The 23,796-nt window shown below is 41.4% G+C and overlaps 1 protein-coding gene across 4 annotated transcripts in view; it reads right to left on the bottom strand.

Annotated features, from left to right (window-relative positions):
- Positions 1-23,796, bottom strand: part of SLC16A12 (solute carrier family 16 member 12) — a 99,849-nt gene that overhangs the window by 7,234 nt on the left and 68,819 nt on the right. For all 4 annotated transcript variants that reach the window (XM_027528481.1, XM_027528479.1, XM_027528480.1 and 1 more), the window contains 4 exons: positions 15,385-15,633; positions 7,021-7,124; positions 4,181-4,324; positions 1,787-2,366 (listed from right to left, as the gene is read on the bottom strand). In XM_027528481.1, the coding sequence (XP_027384282.1) occupies positions 1,787-2,366; positions 4,181-4,324; positions 7,021-7,124; positions 15,385-15,494 (938 nt within the window). In that variant the 5' untranslated portion in view covers positions 15,495-15,633. The remainder of the gene's footprint in view (positions 1-1,786; positions 2,367-4,180; positions 4,325-7,020; positions 7,125-15,384; positions 15,634-23,796) is intronic.

Here is a 23,796-nt window from a genome sequence, read left to right as displayed (position 1 = left end):
CACTCCAGTATTCTTGCCTGGAGAATCCCAGGGACAGGGAGCCTAGTGGGCTGCCATCTGTGGGGTCGCACAGAGTCGGACAGACTGAAGCGACTTAGCAGTAGCAGCAGCAGCATGATGGTCATGCATTAGGACTAAGTCTTATTTCAAGATCTCCCCAGTGGTACATCCATGAATATTTTCCCTTTGTAGATCCAAACCCATCTATGATATCAATTATTACAAAGACTCTGTATTATATCAGCATCAGCAATTTACACTTTATAAATTATGTAATAAAAGCAATTTATGCTTTTCTGCTTATAATCTCATTTGAGCCTCACAAAATGCTATAAAGTCCTTAGGCAAATATTGAACTGGTCCATTTTACAGATGAAGACCCGTGAGGATCTGAGAGTTGGGTGATTTTCTCTAAGTCTCAAGGATAATATGGGGCAGAGCCAGGACAAGAACTTGGGTCTTTTATATCTTAGACTAGAAATCCCTCTTTCAGATCTGTATCAGACTGCTTCTGGTTGGGTTATTTGATTGTAAAGAAAGATACCCTTTTCTCTTCCCCACATTCCTTAGCTATTAAAACTGTGGCTTTTATATTTAATCCTAAATATTGTATTCATGATACCAGTGAATGGCAGTTGGATCCTGATTACTTCCCAAAGACATAACAGCTAAGAAGCCACATGATGATAGCTCTCCCAGCTCATAGCTCAAGTGTGAAAAGTCTGTCATTTAGGAGAATATGAATAGTTTGCTCTCTTCAATCTAGATTAGCATTAGCTGAAGAAACTGCTTAGATTTCTTAAAATACTGGTTTCTAAGTCTAAAATTATAATGAAACGATTTGCTACTTGCACTGTCAAACATAAATATGTGGTGCTACAGATAATGTGTTATTATTGACCTGGTCCTCCTACCTAGACTGGAGTCTATTCCTCTGTCTGTTGCCAGCCAGTCTCTGGGGTGGTTCAAAAGACACTAAAACCACAGTGACCAGTCAGAAGTTGTTTTACTGGAGGACTGACCTGACTTAGACTGGAATTAAATTTGTTACCAGAACTTGTAACTATCCTTTGCTTCTGCCATTTAGACATACTCATCATTCTAAATGATCTAGATCAGGTGTCAGCAAATATGGCCAAATCTGGCCCACCACTTGTTTTTTGGACTTAGAATGGTTTTCCCATTTCTGAATGATTGGAAAAAATCAAAAGAACAATAAAATGTTGTGACATGCAAAAACTGTATGAGAAACTAAAATTTTAGTGTCCTTAAATAAAGTCTTATTGGAATATGGCCACTCTCTTTTGGTCACATATTGTCTATGGTTACTTTTGTGCTACAACAGTAAAGTTCGGTGGTTGGGATCATATGACCTACAAAGTCAATGAGACTTGATCTGTTTAATGTCTATCCCTGTACAAAAAGTTTGCTGACGCCTGACTAGAAGAACCAACATGGGAGTTGCCTTCAGATATTGAAAACCTGTTAACATTATTTAGACTTAGGTATTCTAGAGGGTAAGGTGATGAAAGTGAAGTTAAAGTCATTCAGTCATGTCTGACTCTTTGCAACCCCATGGACTAGAATTCTCCAGGCCAGAATACTGGAGTGAGTAGCCATTCCCTTCTCCAGGGGATCCTCCCAACCCAGGGATTGAACCTGGGTCTCCCACGTTGCAGGTAGATTCTTTACCAGCTAAGCCATCAGGGAAGCCCAAGGTGATGAAAGGAAACTCAAAGCTTAAAGTTCCTTGTGGGGAACCAGCGGTGGTTTCACAGGTTTTTACCTTCTGTCAGTTAGCCATCCAAACGTGATATTGCCAATAATGTCAATCACCCCAAGAATAGACATAAGAAAAGCAGCTTGCTGATGAGTCACTCCGACACTCAACGCATAAGGCACGAAGTACACAAACAGAGGACTACAGCCATAAGCCATAAACAGAACAGAGACGGCCAACACAACGAAGTCCGACATCAGTAAAAAACTGTATTCCTGCTGCAAAGAGCCACAGAGGCAGGTCTGCACCCATTCTTTAGTCCAAGTCGAACAGGGAGACGCCTGCTTAAAGTCTTGTGTCTGAGTTCTGCAGACATGGTTCTGCTCTGGAGTGGTTTGGTCCTCTTTAAGAGTGATTGGCCGCATCAAGGCACCGCAGACACAGAGATTCAAAACGAAGCCCCCAAGGATGAGTAATGCTCCCCTCCAGGAAAACTGTTCAATGAGGAGCTGAACCACAGGAGCCAGGATGAAGATGCCAATGCCACTTCCTGACAGGGAGATCCCATAAGCAAGGGCTTTCCGTCTGCTGAAATACTTGCCAACCATGGCAATAGCTGGAGAATAACAAAGTGCAAATCCAAGACCTGGTGATAAAGAGAAGTCTATGAGTCTAATGGCATGTCATGAATAGCCACTGAAAGAACGTCTCTCAGAATCATACTATTGATAGAGAGAAGTCTATGAGTCTAATGGCATGTCATGAATAGCCACTGAAAGAACGTCTCTCAGAATCATACTATTGATAAAGAGAAGTCTATGAGTCTAATGGCATGTCATGAATAGCCACTGAAAGAACGTCTCTCAGAATCATACTATTGATAGAGAGAAGTCTATGAGTCTAATGGCATGTCATGAGTAGCCACTGAAAGAACATCTCTCAGAATCACACTACTGGCATTTAAGAGGATCTGAACCTCAGGTAAATCCCTTTAAAATTGCTTTCTACATCAAGCTGAAAATGAGTCTCCCCTCACCAGCCATCCACAATTTGGAAAGTATAGCATCTGTATGACTTTCTTCTTGGGAAGAAAAGCTTTAAGGGACTATGACTTAAGCAAAATAAAATGAAGACTTTAAAAACTATTATACAAGTTAAATTTGAATTAACTAGAAAATCAGGGTAACACTGACCTGAGAAATGTATTCTCACCACAATGATTCTTTTTTAAATAAATTAAAGTTAACTTTAGTAAATTAAATGATCTCTGGGTAATTTAAGTAGTGTTAAATTATTGACAATACTTACATTATTAATAATACTTAAATTATCCAGAGAATTACTTCAACTCTTCACTGCACATGAAGACACAACCCTGATTATCTGGACCACTTTGGAATTTGTGTTTAAATAGCATATGTAATCCTGTGAAAGTTCCAGAGTACTTTCAAATATTAAGAAACATGCTCATTTTATCCGTGAACATAGCATGTACATAGAGCAACCTGAAAATACCTCCAGCAGAAAGTCTCTTCAAGATTTTCCAGTTCTATTTTTTTTAAGTCAAGAAAATCAGAAAGGCTTTAAACCTGGAATTTAAACATCAAGGAAGGAAAAGGAGAACTGCCTGCACCTCCTATTTCCATCTTCGGAGCAGGGTGAGCAACAATCCCAGTTTGCTTGGACGGGGGTTTCCCACATGTGAGGCCTTCAGCACCAGACCCAGGACAGTTTCTGGTAAACTGGGAGGATGGGACACCCTAGTGGTCAGGCCTTTTGGGTGACAGGGGACAGACACCTTTTTAGCTGACAGAGCTAGATTTATAACCTCACTGTGAGATTATATCTTTTATTGGCCAAATCATGCTAGTCCCTCCAACCAATCTTGATCCTCTGCAGTCCCTGTAAGTGTGATTTATGGAATGCACATCGGTTGCTTCTCTTTCTACGGACTTCATTCTCTAACATATATTTCCATAACATTGAAAGAGAATGTGTGATGTAAGAATATTCACAAGAGGCTTTTTTTTTTTTTTTTAAACTGTAAACCCCCCTTTATTGGACAATGATACTCACTAAAAAGTAAGGGCAACTCAGGTCAACCACAGATAGTATTTCAATGTCTTGGCAAAGACGTTGGGAGAATGATCATTGCTAAAAATTTATGTTGCCCTGGCTAATGTTGCTCTGCTTCTGAGTGAAGGATCTCAGCCATACATGGTTGCCCAAGGAAAGTCAGCAGTCACTGTTCTCACGTGGCTGAATTAAAGTGGTGACACAGTTTCATTACGTATGACAGTCCATTAAATTTCTAGCCCTTTTGTTTAATGTTTGGTAGGCAGACGTTCAGCTAAATTATACATCCAACAATATGAATATTTTATGAATTACTGCTCTGTGGGAAGGCTTAATAACCCCTGGATAGGGTGGGATGAGAAGGGTGGTAAAAAGTGCCCTTACCTGTAAGAACTCCCAGAGTGAGGTAGAGATGCTTCAGGCTGGTGGCAAATGAGCCCAGGATGAGACCAGTAGATGCAAGCAAGCCACCCAGCATGATTCCCACTTGACAGGAAAAATGGTTACTGACAACACTCCCAAGTGGAGCTTCAAAAACAATAATAAATAGGTTCAACATAGAGGCCTTGAGGGCGCTGTGTGAAGGCTGTGGTGCATCAGTGGAGCAGATAACCCTCCATCCTCAAATCCTTGAGCCCACCCCACTCATTCTATGGATAGAAACCGAGGGGAGAGGAAAGGAGTTGTCCATGGCCCCACAGAGAACAAGTGGCAGGGCTAGAATCAGGATCAGGTTTCCTGACTAGCATTTGACTGCTCATTCCCTTTCTCCATTTAGAATGGTCATAATCCCAGGAGAATGGGCTGCTTTTCAAACAGCAAGTCAGCTCCTTTAAACAAAGGCCTTGGATAGAATGTAAACACACTGCATCTAGTGTGACCCTGATTTAGCTCAGCGGTTGCACAGTGATATGCCTTGTATGTTTCACATAATGTGGATCATACACAGTTAACGATAGTCATGACAGGTAAATGGTGGAGAAGAAAGTGGGCAGCACTGCATGGCCAGCAGTGTTATGCGAGAAAAGGCCAGGGAGAGAGATCATAGACACGCTTCACAATCTGGCACTGCTTCCGGGCTTTTGGAAACCCTGTGCATGAGAAATGAAAGCCCAGAAAATCTAGGAAATGCGATAACATTTCAGTTAGCCTCATTCTATCTATGGTTTAACAATGTGTCAGAATTATGCCAACTTCCAGGTTTATAGGATAATAATTAAAGCTGGAAGAGACCAAAAAGAAACTAAAGTTCAGGGGAATATGACATACCCAAGATCACTAAAAAATATTCAGCTCAGGGAACCTGACACCGAGCACAGTATTATTTCACCCTATTATTCTGGCTTCTTGGGTCTTTCAGGCAGAGGAGATGGGTGGAGGAAGCATGTGAATTTCTTTCTAAAGAACAATTCATGCAGACACCAGTACTCATGGTAACAAGATCAGAACAGCCAGTTCTCTGGGTATCTGTGGAGTGTAATTTTTATATAGATCAGGTTAAAATTGGGGCTTGATTCAAATGTACATGATAGAATCAGTCATCAGCCTAATATCCCATCTAGTTAGAATAGTAGCTGGATGCATATGTAACCTCTAGATAATAGGAATGAGCGAATCTCCTAAAAATATATTTAATTCTCCAGGCTGATGCTGTGATGGCTGTTGGAAAGTGACAAGATGTATATGAGACTCCATGAAAAATGTTCACTTCTCTGCCCATCATAGTGCAGATATGGCCCCAAGTATGTCCCAGATTTGATTCTGCAGCCTCTTGTCCATACTCCGAACTCAACCAATGAGCAAACGGTATACAGTAATTGTGTACAAGAGGACTCAAGGCCTTGGATAGAATTTAAATACACTGCATCTAATGTGACCCTGCTTTAGCTCAACGGTTCACACGGTCATTGTAACCACAGTGGTCACTGAAGGCCATTTATTCCTCTTTGGGGGATTATAAATATTCTCCAAAAGATAACAGTGGGAGAAATGAGTCACCTGCATCCTTCATGAAAGATAAACATGGCAGTTCTCAGTGCCATGAGCACAAGTGTGCTCACACAAAGACAATGACTACTCATCTGACCCTGAAAATCAAGTGATCATCTTACCGTTTTAAATTAAAAAGATAGGCTAGAAAACCCGAGTTACGATTTTCTGATCCCTTCTGACCTTCCAGTGTTATCAGTAGTGTCAACTTAGTGGTCTTGTGAAACCTAGAATGGCACTCAAATTCCTTCCAACCAAGGAACTACATCAGAACAAATCAACCAGCTCCTGATTATGTACACTTTTCTAAAAATAAATATGAATCAGAACCTAGAATGGAATACTGATGTTATTTATATTACTAAACCATATAGTATTTTCTTCTGCAACCAAGATATGGCCTGAAGAGATCACAGTTTTTTAAAAATATTCAGGAGTCAATAAATGAAAGGATTAAGTGGGTCAAGCCTGCAAATAGATGATTTCAATTGGACCCGATCTCATAACATTTCTATGACGCTCATGTAGTAACTTTGGTTGGAAATTTTTAAAAATTTACTGTACAGATGGAATGAGAGACTCCATGAATCTTGAGATCACTCTACACATTATATATAGCACCTCTGTGGTTCTGGAAGGATACAATAGCCATTGTGAATACGCTTATCTTATGATTGCAACATTCTATTTTTCCACAATACTTCTCTAAGAATGAAGACTTATGCATGAAAAATGAATCAGTGAGCCAAATTTTGAACCCTCTGGGAAGGAAAGAGAGTGAAAACAAAACTCGAGGCATGATGTACATGTTACTGGCACTTATTTAAGGAGACTGCATGGAAATGACTCACAGTGCCTTCTAATGGCTGTTTACATGGCTGGAAAATAAGGGGGCAACAAGACAGAGTGTACAGTGTACAGTTAGCTGCGTCCAAAATCAGGACGAGTCCTGTGATGCCTGACTCCCTAACTTGATACAGAAGAACCAATGGTAAGTATCCAACCGACTGTACTCACGACCTGGTCCATCCGACATCAACCAAGAACATGAATTCCAACACCATGTCTGATTGAGTTTGGTTAAAGGCAGGATCATATTTTTCCTTTATATACTTTTAGTCAATTTTTACCATAGCCCTTCTACTCAGAAAAACAGGTCATCAAAGACAGTGGAAGGTCACTGTTATGTACAGTTCAAAGGGAGCCACTAATTGTCTATCCCTGGAGATACTTACCACAGAGCATGGTCACACAGTCTACAATGGAATGGATCCAGGCTGTCTGTGCATAATCCTGAGAGAAGTATGTCTGGAACTCCACAAAAAAAATTGAAATACATCTGAAAAAAAGTGCAAGTATTTTATACAAAAAAAAAAAACAAAAAACCACAATGAATATAGATTTGAACAAGAGCTTCAAGTTTTGGTTCAATCAGCTGTTCCAGTCTCTAAGGGTTTTAATTGATTTTGACTGATTTTCAATGATACATTGCTGGTCCATTGTAAGTGGGAAATCAGAAGCTAACCATTGGACATTCTAAGGGATAAGACCAAGTGTTCATTCACTACAGGGGCTGTGAAGCCAAGTAGATGTGAAGATCACTGCTGTAGGAAAAGTCTTGTGGAAAAGACGGCAGGTCAAACACATGGGTTCTTACTCAGCTTAGTGTTTCACTAACATCTGTAGCTTCTAAGAGATGGCTGTACAAGTTATGATTTGACAATAAACAGTTATACATCACCCAGCAATTTCACTTCTAGGTTTTAACCAAAGTTAATAAACAGATAATGGTGATAATAATAATAGAAAATAATAATACAAAAAAAAGATACACATATATTGTGGATAACTATTTATAATAGCCAAATGTTGTCACCAACCTATTTGTCCACGAGTAGGGACTGGTTTAAAATTAAAAGATGCTGAAATGATACGGGACTGAAGTTAAAAGATGCTTGCTCCTTGGAAGAAAAGCTATGACAAACCTAAATAGTGTATTAAAAATCAGACATTACTTTGCCAACAAAGGTGTCTAGTCAAGTCTGGTTTTTCCAGTAGTCATGGATGGATGTGAGAGCTGGACCATAAACATGGCTGAGCACCGAAGGATTGATGCTTTTGAACTGTGGTGTTGGAGAAGACTCTTGAGAGTCCCTTGGACTGCAAGGAGATCCAACCAGTCCATCCTAAAGGAAATCAGTTCTGAATATTCATTGGAAGGACTGATGTTGAAGCTGAAACTCTAATACTTTGGCCACCTGATGGGAAGAGCTGACTCACTGCAAAAGACCCTGATGCTGGAAAATATTGAAGGCAAGAGGAGAAGGGGACGACTGAGGTTGAGATGGTTGGATGGCATCACCAACTTCATGGACATGAGTTTGAGCAAGCTCAGGGAGTTGGTGATGGACAGGGAAGCCTGGCATGCTGCAGTCCATGCGGTTGCAAAGAGTCAGACATGACTGAGTCACTGAACTGAACTGAACTGAGGGACTGCTTAAGTAACTTAGACATAGTAGACATAACGTCCCATGTCTGGCCTCTGGGAAGTGAGGTCACTCAGTCGGGTCTGACCCTTTGTGACCCCATGGACTGTAGCCCACCAGGCTCCTCCATGCATGGAATTTTCCAGGCAAGAGTACTGGAGTGGGTTGCCATTTCCTTCTCCAGAGGATCTTCCCCACCCAGGGATCGAACCCAGGTCTCCCACATTGCAAGCAGATGCTTTTACCATCTGAGCCACGAGGGAAGCTCCCTTGTGGAGTTATAGCATATTAATAAAATGAAATATTTATTAGGTATTTGATTTATTGACTTGGAAATAAAGTCATAATATAATGTTAAGAAACAAAGTAAGTTACAAAATAGTTCACATAGAAAAGGCTTATTGTTATAAAAACACAGTTTATGTAACAAAAAAAGCCTCAAAGCATATAAACCAAAACGTATCCAGCCATTACATGTGCATGGTGATGTTGTAAATGTTTTTTATTTTGTTCTGCACTTTGAATTATTTGACAGTGAATATTTCTTATACAGAAACTTATGTGTGTGTACATATACATATATACGAGAGTATGTATACACAGACAGAAACAAAGAGACAGAATTTTTTATGTTGAAAAACAGAAAACTACTTGGGAAAAACAAGACATAAGTGAGTCAGAAGCAACAGTTTATACCATCGTACAACTCAGAAGGAACCTCACACAGATTAGTAGGGTGTCTAATGCAGGCCAGGAAGCTTTTAGAGCTCTAAGATACAGGGAAAGAAATCAGGCTTGCAGCTGGGGATGAGATAGAAGGGTATCTGCCTCCTGGGACAGGCCTTACATTCCAGCTCCTTATGCTTCAACAACTCCTGTTGCTGCTTCTGCTGTTGCGTCGCTTCAGTCGTGTCTGACTCTGTGCGACCCCGTAGACGGCAGCCCACCAGGCTCCTCCATCCCTGGGATTCTCCAGGCAAGAACACTGGAGTGGGTTGCCATTTCCTTCTCCAATGCATGAAAGTGAAAAGTGAAAGTGAAGTTGCTCAGTCATGTCCAACTCTTAGTGACCCCATGGACTGCAGCCCACCAGGCTCCTCCATCCATGGGATTTTCCAGGCAAGAGTACTGGAGTGGGGTGCCATAGTAGCCTGTTATTTATTCTCCCTGACTCTCCAGTTGCTGTTGGAAGTGAAGGTGAGTAGATGGGAAAGTTAAAGAAGAGGGAAGAGAATGAGGAAGCATGAGGACAGCAGTGTTAGGCAGATCTGGCTTTACAGTTTACAACCTATACAATTGCACAGAATCTGACACTTAGAGGCATAAAACTTGGTTTAACTCAGCTGTCACTGTCTTAAAATTCCTTATAATTTTATCTTTGAAGTTGGGTTTGTAAGTGAAGTCCACTGGGATAATGAAGCATGCGTGTGAGCAGAGAAGAGCCACAGATTCTTCAGTCTGCAGTTCTTAGAGATGCTCCAGGGCACAAAACTCCAGTAGACTCTTGTGTGGGAGTCCAGTAAAGCTCAGACCGAGTACAAGGTAAGTGTGTTATACCTACAACTGAGTGATCATGGACAAAGGGCAAGAAGAGAGACCAGGCTTTTCTTTCAAACCAAATCTTGCTTCAGATGCAGAAGGCAGTGATGCTGTAAGAAACACAAAGGTCAAGGATTCCTATCAGATCCTTTGTTACTCATGTTGCTTCTCTGTATTATTTGGTCCCGTATGCTGAAAATGATGACACAGAAGGAAAGAAAAAGATGGGGCTACTGGTAATATTAAGATGATCAGTGGATCTGTGCTAGTTTCCATTTTTCTTTACTCAGAACAACACTAAAGAGAAAACTAAAAACATCATGAAAAATCAAGATAGATTACTGAAAAAGGAAAAGCTTCCTATTTTAGTACACTTTTGTGTGCATAAGTCTGTGCTCAGTCGCTAAGTCATGTCTGACTCTGCAATCCCATGGATTGAAATTCACCAGGCTCCTTGTCCAAGAGATTTCCCAGGCAAGAATACTGGAGTGGGTTGCCACTTGCTACTCCAGGGGGTTTTCCCAACCCAGGGATCAAACCCAAGTCTTTTGCGTTGGCAGGCGGATTCTTTACCACTGAGCTACCTGGGAAGCCTTTTAGTATATTTACCAGCCCTTTATTTCCTGCCTTTTGGACAAGAGGCCTTGCATTTTCCTCTTGCATTGCTGCTGCTGCTAAGTTGCTTCAGTCGTGTCTGACTCTGTGCGACCCCACAGACGGCAGCCCACCAGGCTCCCCTGTCCCTGGGATTCTCCAGGCAAGAACACTGGAGTGGGTTGCCATTTCCTTCTCCAATGCATGAAAGTGAAAAGTGAAAGGGAAGTCGCTCAGTCGTGTCTGACTCTTCGCAACTGGGTCCTGCAATTATGCTGCCAGTCCTGGTGATAGGAAAGAGCAAAGGGATGGGATAGGATGCTAAATTCTAAGTCCCAAAGGTGCTGGGGTGGAATTTGATGTGCAGAGGATAGATTAGGTTCAGCACTTGTAGAAGTGTCTTCTCTCCACTAGACAGTTTTGGGAAATTTAAAATCTGTGGGGCTATGTTTGTCTCTTGTGACTTTTTTTTATCTTGTTCTATTGTCATTTCGTTTTGTTTGATGCTTTTTTTTCCAACTGATATGATTAGTCATATCAAACTGTAAGCATGCAAAATTCAAAAGTAACACTTGAGATTCTTATCTAAACATGTGAGTAGGCTTGTCAGAGGTAACATTTAATAACTACATACACAGACTTCTGAATGACTGTGACTTTTATGAAATATGAGAGGGATTATTGTTGTCCTTTCCTTTATTCTCCAAATGGAAAGGACCATGGAACTTTTTAGATGGTAAAGTTTTATGATTTATGCCTTCTAAACACAGACAGTGAAAACTAGGAGTCCTAACCACTAGAGCACCAGGGAATTCTCTCTATAAATATTTTTTGAATGAGGAAGAATAACAGACAAGAAAGGTACTTCGGCTCAGATTTTTCCAGAAGGTGAGAATCACAGGCATGCATATTGGCTTTGACAGGCTTTACCCAAGTGTTGGTGCCAGAGGTGTTTGCCTCTTCAGAATTGAGAGGCCACCAAGAGGGGTGCTGCACAATGATGAACGCACATATTACAGAAATATAAAATAAGCCTAAAGCTCCATGGATATTCAGTTGAGGAATTAATCTAATTTTGGTCCATTGGGAGTGGTGACTAGACAATCAGGAAGTCTCCATGAAAGGGGCTTCCCTGGTGGCTCAAAGGTAAAGAATCCGCCTGCCAATGCAGAAGACTCAGGAGATGCAGATTCAATCCCTGGGTGGGGAAGATCCCCTGGAGGAGGAAATGGCAACCCACTCCAGTATTCTTGCCCAGAGAATCCCATGGACAGAGGAGCCTGGAGGGCTACAGGCCATGAGGTCACAGTCAGACACAACTGAGCGCACACACAGGCTAACACTGGCATGACCTTAAAGAAAACAAATGTTATTGGCTGTACATGTGCTTCTCACCCCAGATTATTTTTGCTGTCCCTTGGAATATTTGGGCATCTGACAGATGTCAGCAGACCTGGTTTCTGATCTCTGATTCCCATGCTGAATAACTGAGGGTTGCAATAAAGCTTCTAAATCTCTCAGGGTCTTGATTTCCTCATCTATAAATTAAGCATTTGGAGAAGCAAGACTGTATCAGTCAGATTGGATTAGATTGTGCTGCAATAGCAAACAACCCTGAACAGCCTCCAGGGGTTAGTAGGTTTTGTTCATGGTATCATCCAAGTGGTGTCTGCTATATCATTCTCAAAGATACTTTCTCTCAAGGGGTCAGCATACCTGCAGCCTCTGTCTTGTCACTGTGCTGGAAAATTCTTCTCTGGCTCCTGGAGAACTGGGAGCTGACAACAACTGATATTTGGTGAAGACTTTTTTTCCCGGTTGATGACGTTATCCACTAAGTCAGCACAGTAAGTAATCCACTGGGCAGAGCAGCCCAGTGGTTAGAAGCACTGTCACTCACCCACCATGCGACTTTGGACACATTATTCAACCTCTGTGTGTTATCATAAGGATTAAATGACTTAATCAATGAAAACTGTTTGGAATAATGCCCAACAAACACAGAGTAAGTGCTCAGGTAACATGAGAAATTATTTACAGGAATTGAGCTGTTGCTATAAGAGCTTCACAGTTTCATAGGACTCTAGATATCTATTACAATTAAGTTAATTTAGCCCCAGAAGAATTTGAGAAAAATAGGTCTCAGAGATGGGGGTTTCCTTTAAACAAACATTACTTTTCAAGTATCAACTCCAATTAATTTTTCAAGTACTAATAGAATGCCATGTAATTCCACAATGAAATGAATTTATTAACATAGACAATGTGTTTGGTAATAAGACATCTTGAAGCAAAAACAGGTAATCAATGCATATTAACAAGCACAGGGAGCAAATAACAAGAATGACTGCTTTAACAGCCTGCACAACCTTAAGCTTTTTATAAATTTTATGTGTAAGAAAGCATTACCAGTTACAAGGCAAGAGTGAAATATGATTTAAATGGTAGATTTAATGGTAGCATTATTTGTAAAGCAAAAGCCAGGAGACAATATAAATGTCCACCAATAAAAACATTTTAAATACATTATGGACTCATCTATATGAAATCTTAAGTACCTATTTTCAGTGAGGTAACCCTTGTGCATTGTTGATGGGACTGTAAATTGGTACAGCCACCATAGGAAACAGTATGGGACCCAACAATCCCACTGCTGGGAATAGATCCAAAGGAAATGAGAGCCCTAACGAGAAAAGATACCTGCGTCCCCATGCTCACAGCAGCGTGATTTATAATCGCCAAGACGTGCATGGATAAATGGATAAAGAGGGTGTGGTGTGTATATACAATGGAATATTATTCAGCCAGGAAAAAAACGCAAGGAAATCCTACCACTTTGCAACAATATGAAAGGGCTTTGAAGGTATTTTGCTAAGTGAAATAAGTTAAACAGAGAAAGACAAATACTGTATGATCTTACTCATATATGGAATCTAAAACAATAATCAAACTCATATAAAAAGAGATCAGACTTGTGGTTACCAGAGACAGAGGGTGGGGGAAAGCGGACTGGTGGGAGGTGGTCAGGAATACAAACTTCCTGTTATGAGATAAATAAGTAGTAGGGATGTCACGCACAACATGACGACTACAGCTGACACTATGGTATGACATACAGGAAAGATGTTAGAAGACTACATTCTAAGTGTTCTCTTCAGGAAGAGAGATTTTTTTCCTCTTTTCTTCTTTCTTTCCTTTTCAGTGTAGTTATATGAGAAGGTGGATGTTAGCTGAACCCATAATATATGTAAATCAAATCATCATGCTTATAAACGATTATATATAAAGTAGATAAACAATAAGGTCTCACTGCATAGCACAGGGAACTACATTCAGTATCTTGTAATAAACCATAATGGAAAAGAATAGGCGTCCCTGGTGGCTCAGTTGGTAAAGAGTCTGCCTGCAACGCAGGTTCGATCCCTGGGTAGGGAAGATCCCCTGGAGAAGGAAACGGCAACCCACTTCAGTATTCTTGCCGGGAGAATTCCATGGACAGAGGAGACTGGCGGGCTACAGTCCATGGGGGTCACAAAATCGAACAGCTGAGTGACTCACACTTTGACTTTGCTGTACACCAGAAACTACCACCACACTGTAAATCAAACATACTTCAATAAAAAATCATCAATATGTATGCCTCGAACTTACATAGTGACTAAGGTTGATTATTTCTTAATAAAACTTGAAAAAAGTGGAAAAAAGAATTAACTGCCCGGTAGGCACTGATCCTCTGAGCTGACAAACCCCCGTGTAGGCTGCTCTCCTCGCCTCTGTCTTCAGTTCTCTTGGCTGCTTCCTGGTGCTTCATACTTTTCTCCTCCAAGCTTATTCTGCTCAAGGACCCTGCTCTCAGCCTCTCCCAGGAAGCTCTGAAGACAAGTCTTTGCTGCCAGCCACAAGCCTCTTTTTTAATTTCCAGCCGCCCTTCTTATAAAGCACCAAGCTCACTTCCAGAACTTTCCTCTCATCAAATTATATATAAAATAGATCAACTATTGATGAAATGCTTAAATGAATGATGAAAGCTTCTGCATGGAAGAACCAAGATGAAAGATTCCTTTTAACTCTATGACCCCTCACTCCCAGAACACAGGATCCATAAAATAGATGGAAGAAAAATCAGACTCAACCATCACATTATTTTAAATAAATCTACAGTTTATGATGACACATAACAAAACCTTATTGTAGCAAAAACAAACACTGCTTCTTTCCTGCATTATCTGTTTGTTATGGGGAACACATCGATGCTTTTATGGATGGTGCCAATCAAATAAAGTTATGTAGAGCAGCCTAGGGAGAGTTGCCAGAGAAGAGAGTTCAGTCTGAACAAAGGTACCTCTAGAGGAAAGAGCTGGCACATGCAGATTTCAAGTGTGTATTTATTCCAAACGTAAATAAGGTGAATGCATCTCAGTGTATGGCCATTTAATGCAAGTATATTCAACACTATGCTCTTGAGTAAAAGAAAAAGAGGACCCATGACCAAAAGAGATGAGAATCCCTGCATTTGTGCTGTTTCTCTCCTTCAACCTAGAGTTCAGCCTCCACTACCACAGCCAAGTGCAAAATGAAGCAAAAGAATTTCAATTTTGGGCTTTAAGCTTCCCATGGCTTGGTATCCTGGTGAGCTGAGAGGCTCTCGTGGCTGTTTTGAACTTATAATTTTTGTCCTTTGTGGGATGAACTGCTTATGAAAATAAATGTCCGGCAATAGCCATGATATTTAGTCAAAAGTGTCGTAAAACTCCAGGTTTATAGGTCAGATATTATAAAAAGAGATCCCTATCCAGTGTCAGAAAATGACATTCCTTGCAAAGAAGAAGATATCTGAGCAGTCAAAGGAAACACACACACACATAACACACATATACACATTTATTTTCACAAAGACAGGTTCAGAGATAGAATGAAACTGAGTTAGGAAAAAAGACAAGCCAGATCATAATAATGAATCAAGAAGAAAGTCCCGCCTACCTGGTTACCGCTCGGGTGCAGATGGTAACAAGGAAACAGCCAGCCACGATCATCCAGCCCCAGCCTCCATCGGGAGGGGAGGTAGACCGAGCTCTTTTTACTTTAGCCATGCTTTCAATTCCTCTTTCTTCTTTTCCAAGTTACTCCAACAGCCCAGTTATGATCTTGGAAGGGTTTGCCGTCCAGTGACTTCCTGTTGGCATTCAAGATTGGCATAGAGTGCTACCTGGCACATGGGTTATTGGCCATCTAAAATAAAAAATCAGGACATATTTGTATTTCATTGCCATATCCAAAGATAGTTCTTCACTTGCTGAAAATGATTATCACCTTTCTCTTAAATATGAGTATTTGTGACTATGAAAACTGGACTGCAGCAGAGACAAGTAGTTCTTCTTGGAACCCATCCCTCATCTTCTTTTTAATAACAGATCCTCTCAACTTTCAAGTCAAGTCTAGGATGGCTGTTTAAACTATTTTCCATACCTTGAAGGTAGATGTGGCAACGTGGTTTAGTTAGACTAAAGGGATGTGAGCAACATAATACATGCCACTTCTGGTTCCTCAGCTCAAAGGCAAAGGATGTCTCAAGACACGCACCACCTCCTTTCCCACAGACCGGAACATGGATGAGGAGATGAGACAGCTCCAACCATACATGCCTGAACATTGCCCTGGGGGCTGGCAGAGCTACGGAACAGGAAGAGCCTGAGTTCTCAAACGACTCTGTGGGGAAGAGGTGCCTCTCCAGGTCTGGGTTTCACCTACTCACTATTATGCCAAAGGTAAATATGCCTCAGCTGTATTTGTGCTGTGCTGTGCTGAGTGGTTTCAGTTGCGCTGACTCTCTGCTACCCTATGGACTGTAGCCCCCCAGGTTCCTCTGTTCATGGGATTCTCCAGGCGAGAATACTGAGTGGATTACATGCCAGCTCGCTATGCTGGAGTCTTTCAACAGCTTAGGCTATGTCTTAATTATTATACTAAATGATTCTGACAGTAACTGCTTTGGCATTTCTGACCAAGAATGCTATAATTCTTAGATGGAAAAAACTGAAACGAGAATGAAAAATAATGAAACAGAATACAAAGCCCAGAAACCAGTACATAATAATTCAATAAAACTAAATAAGGTAGCGAAGAGGGATGGATGGAAAAAAAAGATCATTTGCTACATCCTGTTATAACTCTCCATTTAATTTTTGACTTTCTAGATAGATCAGAATTACATGGGAAAAAAAAGTAATTTAAAATCTAGGTGAAAATACAGGCAAACATTTATCTGATCTCTGAATGGGAAAAGGACTCCCTGCGGTGTAAAGTGATATCAACAAATTAAGGGAAACTTTTGTTGATTTGTCCAAATCAAAATTTAGCATTTATATACATTAAACCATATAATAAATACAACCAAAAGGTAAACCATAGACTTGGGTGGGGGAGGAAATTAGCAATGCATGATTCAATATCTGCAATGTTAATTCATTAATTCAACTACTGACACTTATGGAGTATCTAATATATGTTAGGCATTATTCTGGACACGAAGGATTTGATGGTGAGCAAGACACAAACACATCTCCTTTGGGAGATTCTAAGGCTCCCCTATGGTCTCACCTCCTGCCGCTCTGTTCTTTGTATAATCCTGTTCCTTGCATTTCCGCAGGACCTATGATTCCCTTCTCACCAGAATATGGCACATGTGATGGGACAGGTGTGACTAGTTCATGCTGAGTAAGACTCAGACCTGGGCTTCCCTGATGGCTCAGTAGTAAAGAATCCGCCTGCCAATGCAGAAGATGCAGGCTCAATCAACGGTCTGGGAAGATTCCACATGCCACAGAACTAAGTTCATGCTGCTGCTGCTGCTGCTGCTAAGTCACTTCAGTCGTGTCCGACTCTGTGACCCCATAGATGGCAGCCCACCAGGTTCCCCCGTCCCTGGGATTCTTCAGGCAAGAACACTGGAGTGGGTTGCCATTTCCTTCTCCAATGCATGAAAGTGGAAAGTGAAAAGTGAAAAGTGAAAAATGAAGCTGCTCAGTCGTGTCTGATTCGCAGTGACTCCGGGACTGCAGCCCACCAGGCTCCTCCGTCCATGGGATTTTCCAGGCAAGAGTACTGAAATGGGTTGCCACTGCCTTCTGAACTAAGCCCATGAGCCACAACTACTGAAGCCCTTGAGCCCTAGAGCCCATGCTCTGCAACAAGGGAAGTCACTGGAATGCAGATAGAGAGTAGCCCCCATGAGCCACAACTAAAGAAAAGCCCATGCAGCAACGAAGACCCAGAAGAGTCATAAACAAATCAATAAATATTAAAAAAATAGATGTTATATCTATATATAGTTTTTTTAAAAAAAGCCTCACTCTTGCCAGCTGACTCGCTCTTGCTCTTTCACAGGCCTTAAAAAAGGAAGCTGCCGTGTTACATGCTGCCATGGAGAGGGCCATGTGGCAGCAAACCACGTGGCATCTGAGGACAGCCCCCAAAGGCTAAAGTGACAGCAAAAAGCTAAAGTTCTCTGTCCTACAAGAGAAAGGAAATGAATTCTGCCAACATGCCAAGTGAGCTTGAAAGCAGATTTTTCCCTTGTTGAGCCTCCAGTAGAGAACACAGTCTGGCTGACACTCTGCAGCCTTGGGAGACCCTGAGCCAAGCACCCAGCTAAGCCAGGCCTGGGTTTGATCCCATAAGAACTGTGAGATCAAGTGTTTCTTATGGTATACTTTGGCATGTCCAGCAAGCTTCTTAATTAGAATTAAAGATGAATTCTTTATGCGGCTACATAAGAGTTTTAACAGGTGATTTTTCCATTGGATTGAGCCAATCACCAGTTTTGGGTAGAATTTTATTATGATCAACAGAAAAAATTTTAAGTAATATTAATTATATGAAACATTATGTCAAGTATGACTAAGCATGTATTGTTTGGCGAACACAGACCATGCACCATCTGATAAATTATAGACAAACCAATTTAAAATTTAAATTTACTTTAAAATCACAACTTTCTCAAGAAAATGGCACACAGTAAAATCTTGCAAGCATGGATCTTTTAAGCTACTGGAACAAATTGGCAGCTTTGAGTTCAAAGAGCAAATGCAAAACAAAGATAGGGAGCCCAAGACAACAAGAGTGACTCCATGTAGACAGACCTCTTAAATTTGCTTCTTTTCAAGACTCAGAAGGGCCCCTCCTTCATCTTAATTAGCCATCCTGTGAATGTGGAGAGACTGACAAAGCAGATGGAGTGAACGGCTGGAGAGGATAAATCTGTCAGAAGTACTAGAAGAGCAATATTGGTACAAATATTCAGTCTACTGATTGACAGAAAGTCAAAATTATTATCTGAAATGCTAATATTGCTAATCACTGGGCTGGGGACAGTGAAAGTGAAAAGCGAAAGTATTGTTCAGTTCAGTTCAGTTTAGTTCAGTCACTCAGTCATGTCTGACTTTTTCAACTCCATGGACTGCAGCATGCCAGGCTTCCCTGTCCATCACCAATTCCCAGAGCCTATTTAAACCCATGTCCATCTAGTTGGTGATGCCATCCAACCATCTCATCCTCTGTCATCCCCTTCTCCTCCTGCCTTCAATCTTTCCCAGCATCAGGGTCTTTTCAAATGAGGTGGTTCTTCATATCAGATGGCCAAAGTATTGGAGTTTCAGCTTCAGCATCAGTCCTTCCAATGAATATTCAGGACTGATCTCCTTTAGGATGGACTGGTTGGATCTCCTTGCAGTCCAAGGGACTGTCGAGAGTCTTCCCAACACCACAGTTCAAAACCATCAATTATTCCGTGCTCAGCTTTCTTTATAGTCCAACTCTCACATTCATACATGACTACTGGAAAAACCATAGCTTTGACTAGATGGACCTTTGTTAGTAATGCCTCTGCTTTTTAATATGCTATCTAGGTTGGTCATAGCTTTTCTTCCAAGAAGCAAGCATCTTTTAATTTCATGGCTGCAATCACCATCTGCACTGATTTTGGAGACCAAAAACATAAAGTATCTCACTGTTTCTGTTTCCCCATCTATTTGCCATAAAGTGATGGGACTGGATGCCATTATCTTAGTTTTCTGAATGTTGAGCTTTAAGCCAACTTTTTCACTCTTTTCTTTCCCTTTCATCAAGAGGCTCTTTAGTTCTTCACTTTCTGCCATAAGGGTGGTGTCATCTGCGTATCTGAGGTTATTGGTATTTCTCCCAGCAATCTTGATTCCAGCTTGTGCTTCATCCAGCCCGGCATTTTGCATGATGTACTCTGAATATAATCACTGCAGATGGTGATTGCAGCCATGAAATTAATAGATGCTTACTCCTTGGAAGAAAAGCTATGACCAACCTAGATAGCATATTCAAAAGCAGAGACATTACTTTGCCAATAAAGGTCCATCTAGTCAAGGCTATGGTTTTTCCAGTGGTCATGGATGGATGTGAGAGTTGGACTATAAAGAAAGCTGAGCATGGAAGAATTGATGCTTTTGAACTGTGGTGTTGGAGAAGACTCTTGAGAGTCCCTTGGACTGCAAGGAGATCCAACCAGTCCATCCTAAAGGAGATCAGTCCTGGGTGTTCATTGGAAGGACTGATGTTGAAGCTGAAACTTTAATACTTTGGCCACCTGATGCAAAGAGCTGACTCATTTGAAAAGACCCTTGATGCTGGGAAAGACTGAGGGCAGGAGAAGGGGATGACAGAGGATGAGATGGTTGGTTGGCATCACAGACTTGATGGACATAGGTTTGGGTGAACTCCAGGAGTTGGTGATGGACAGGGAGGCCTGGCGTGCTATGGTTCATGGGGTCGCAAAGAGTCAGACATGACTGAGCGACTGAACTGAACTCTGAATATAAGTTAAATAAGCAGGGTGACAATATACAGCCTTGATGTACTCCTTTCCTGATCTGGAAATTGTGTTCAACTGTTTGTGACCCCATGGACTGTAGCCTGCCAGGCTCTTCTGTCCATGGAATTCTCCAGGTAAGAATGCTGGAGTGGGTAGCCATGCCCTTCTTCAGGGGATCTTCCCCACCCGGGGATTGAACCCAGGTCTCCTGCATTGCAGGTGCATTCTTTACCATCTGAGCCATCTGGGAAGCCCCAGGCTGGGGACAGAGTCATACCCAAAACACTGGGCTAAGCGAAAACAGCATGGAAGTAGCTTTTCAGACCATTTCGATAGGCCACGCTGCTATGATGTATCGTTATAGACAGTATCTCATTTAACTTTTACAGTAACCATAGGTGTGTGTTGTAGTTGTTCAGTCATGTCCCACTCTGCAACCCCATGGACTGCAGCCCACCAGGCTCCTCTGTTCATGGAATTCTCCAGGCAAGGATATTGGAGTGGGTACCCATGCCCTTCTCTGTGGGATGTCCCCCACCCAGGGATCAAACCCAGGTCTCCTGCTTTGTAGGCAGATTCCTTACCATCCGAGCCACCAGGGAAGCCCACAATAACCACAGACAGTAGGTATTATTATCCCTATTTTATATATACCCCAGCTCAGACTAGAGAGAGTCAGTAATTTTCCTATTATTAACACTATCAAGCAGCAAAAGTGGGACATGAATCAGTCTTTTCCTAACAATGCCTGACACTGTTTCCACCACCTTTCATCACTCCTTGATGTAAATTCATATACACTTTTATTTAATCAAATGCAAGTAATTCTTGCTGAAGACACACCAGTAGGATGACATTAATTACAGCCTGATGCAGCTAGAAATACAGTTCTTTAAATGGTACCATTGGCATTCCCCTGGCATGCCTAAGGTCACTGACTTAATCAGCCAGGGAACTCGCCAATGTGATGATATTTGGAGATGGGGGCCTTTGGGAAATGATTAGGTCATGAGGGCCCCGCTCTTGCAGAATGGGATTAGTGCCCTTTTAAAAGAGACCCCAAAGAGCGCTTTTGTCCCTTCTGCCATATGATGTCACAGTAAAAACAGGACCCATGAAGAGGGTTCTCACCAGACCCTGAGTATGCCAGTGCCTTGATCTTGGAATTTCCAGCCTACACAACTATAAGAACTAACAATTTGTTGTTTAGGCAACCCAGTCTGTGATATTTTTGTTGTAGCAGCTGTATCAAGAAACCTAAACATTCAGATTTCCAAACTGTCTTGAAAAACTTAGAGCACTGAAGACATTGGTCTGGCATTCATCCGTGGCCCCATCAGCTGGAGCCAAGAATGGCACTCCTCCTTTGGATAAGGCCTGTACATCCCCCTCCACCCTCCCCTGACCTCCTGTGCTGCCCAGTCTCTGCGCCGTTTCACTCATGTATGACCCCTGCCGGGTCCCTGGAGGCAATAAGATCTTCCACTTCAGCCGGTTCTGTGTCGCTATAAACCAGCTTCTTGAACAGCCACATCTGAGTCGTGTTCGTGGCATGCTTTATGTCTAGCCTCTGACACTTTCAATAGGACTAGCATTCAAGTTCTACCAACACTTGCCTACAAATGCACATGATGTAATAACTCACAAATTGGACACAATTAGGTGTCATGAAATGACAGAATCCATTGTACAAGTGAAAAAGCCAGAGCTTAGAAACATCTGCCTTGGTATAATCCTAGCCTCTTCCTGGGGTTCTCCATTAAAATAGTCCCCAAGGTTAAACTGTCTTCCAATTTAAGATTATGGATCCATCTACCCATAAATGGCCTGTGTGAGACGTCTGTGCTGCCTGGCACTTGAAAAACTTTGAGACAGGCAGTGCGATGCAATAGCTCTTTGGAAAGCAACATAGTGCAACATATCAAGAATTAGAAAGTTATTCATGTTCTTTGAAGAGTAATCTCAGTTCTGGGAAGTTAGCCTAAGAAAACAACTCAAGAGAAGCTAAACACTATGAGAAAAAAATAATAGCTGTGCTTTGAATAACATGTAAAACCAAACCAGTGTAAATGCTTGACAACTGGGAAGTGTCTGGAGAATCATGACATATGAAACAAATGGGACAGTAGTCAATGCTTTAAATTATAAACTAAAAGATGATACTGTAATATGGGAATCATTTATGATACAATGTTAAAACAAAAAGAGGACTCTAGAATTGTGTGTACAATGTGAGGTAAGCCATGCAAAATTTCTATAAGGGTTGTATACTTGTGTCATATGGAGTGGGAAGACTATACAGAAATATAGCAGGATGGTATAATTAAGTTGGGCTTCCCTGGTGGCTCAGCTGGTAAAGAATCCACCTGCAATGCAGGAGACCTGGGTTCAATCCCTGGGTTGGGAAGATCCCCTGGAGAAGGGAAAGGCTACCCACTCCAGTATTCTGGCCTGGAGAATTCCATGGACTGTACAGTCCATGTGATAATGATTAATTTAAAAACTTCATTCAATACCATAATATATACAATTTTCTGAAATAAATATTTCAGGTTACTCCTGCCGTATAAATATGAACACAAAAATCTCTTTTGTATAGTTTCTCTAGGACTAAAAAAACCCGTATCATTTATTGATGCTGTACATTAAAAATTAGGTGATTATCCCATAAAAGACACAGGGAAGGTAACAGCCCCTGGCAAAATAAAATGTCCTGTTTCCTTACAAAGATATTAAACATCATTAAGTCCTGTTTCCTTACAAAGATATTAAACATCATTAATTTTTACTTTGCCTCTGCTATCCCCAGATGATTCCATTTTCATTTGTTTCAATTAGACATCTTCTCTTTGGCGTTCCCACATCTTATAAGTTAAGAACTAACTGGTGAGTGTCTCTCTAAAAATATAATTGCATAAATCCAAATTAAAAGGTAAATAACAGTATAGTAAGCAAAGGTCTGCTGATTAGAGTCAAGCTGGGCAAAACCACAGACCACGGAACCTCCTCACAGGGTTCCAGGGTGGGAAGAAGGGACCTCTCTGAAAACATCAGTATGCGAGACTATTAATAGTTCCTCATGAATAGTCACTCTGGAGCCTCACAAATCTCAGAGATAGGCACAATTTTCCCTCTTCCACGAGGATGAAACCGAAGCTCACAGAAGCGAAGGCACTCACCTGACAACACTGTATGAATTGAAATGGAGATAAGGAACTCTGGTAGAGTTTAGATAGCACACTCGCCCATCTGCCCTCCAGACTTCAAAACTGTTATTGCGCATTTGTGTCAACAAGCCACGGTAAAGCTTGAGCACTCGTTCATGTGAGTGAGTGACCAAGACCAAAGGAAGTGGGGGTGGGGGGGTGGGGGTGAGTTGAGGAGAGAGGTTAACCACAGGGTTAACTCAAGAGTATGCGGCTGCTCACAAAACAACACGTGAGTCTCTTTCAAAACAAGTCATGTAATAGATTTATATGTATTCAGAAGAGATGCACAGGTTAAACAAAGCTAATCTAGTTTCCTAGACACTTTGGAGCAGTCTGTGGTTCCCC

The sequence above is a fragment of the Bos indicus x Bos taurus genome, chromosome 26, assembly GCF_003369695.1.
Source record: "Bos indicus x Bos taurus breed Angus x Brahman F1 hybrid chromosome 26, Bos_hybrid_MaternalHap_v2.0, whole genome shotgun sequence".
NCBI lineage: Eukaryota > Metazoa > Chordata > Mammalia > Artiodactyla > Bovidae > Bos > Bos indicus x Bos taurus.
The sequence above is the reverse complement of the archived record's forward strand: the minus strand, read 5'-3'. Positions and strand labels throughout refer to the sequence as shown.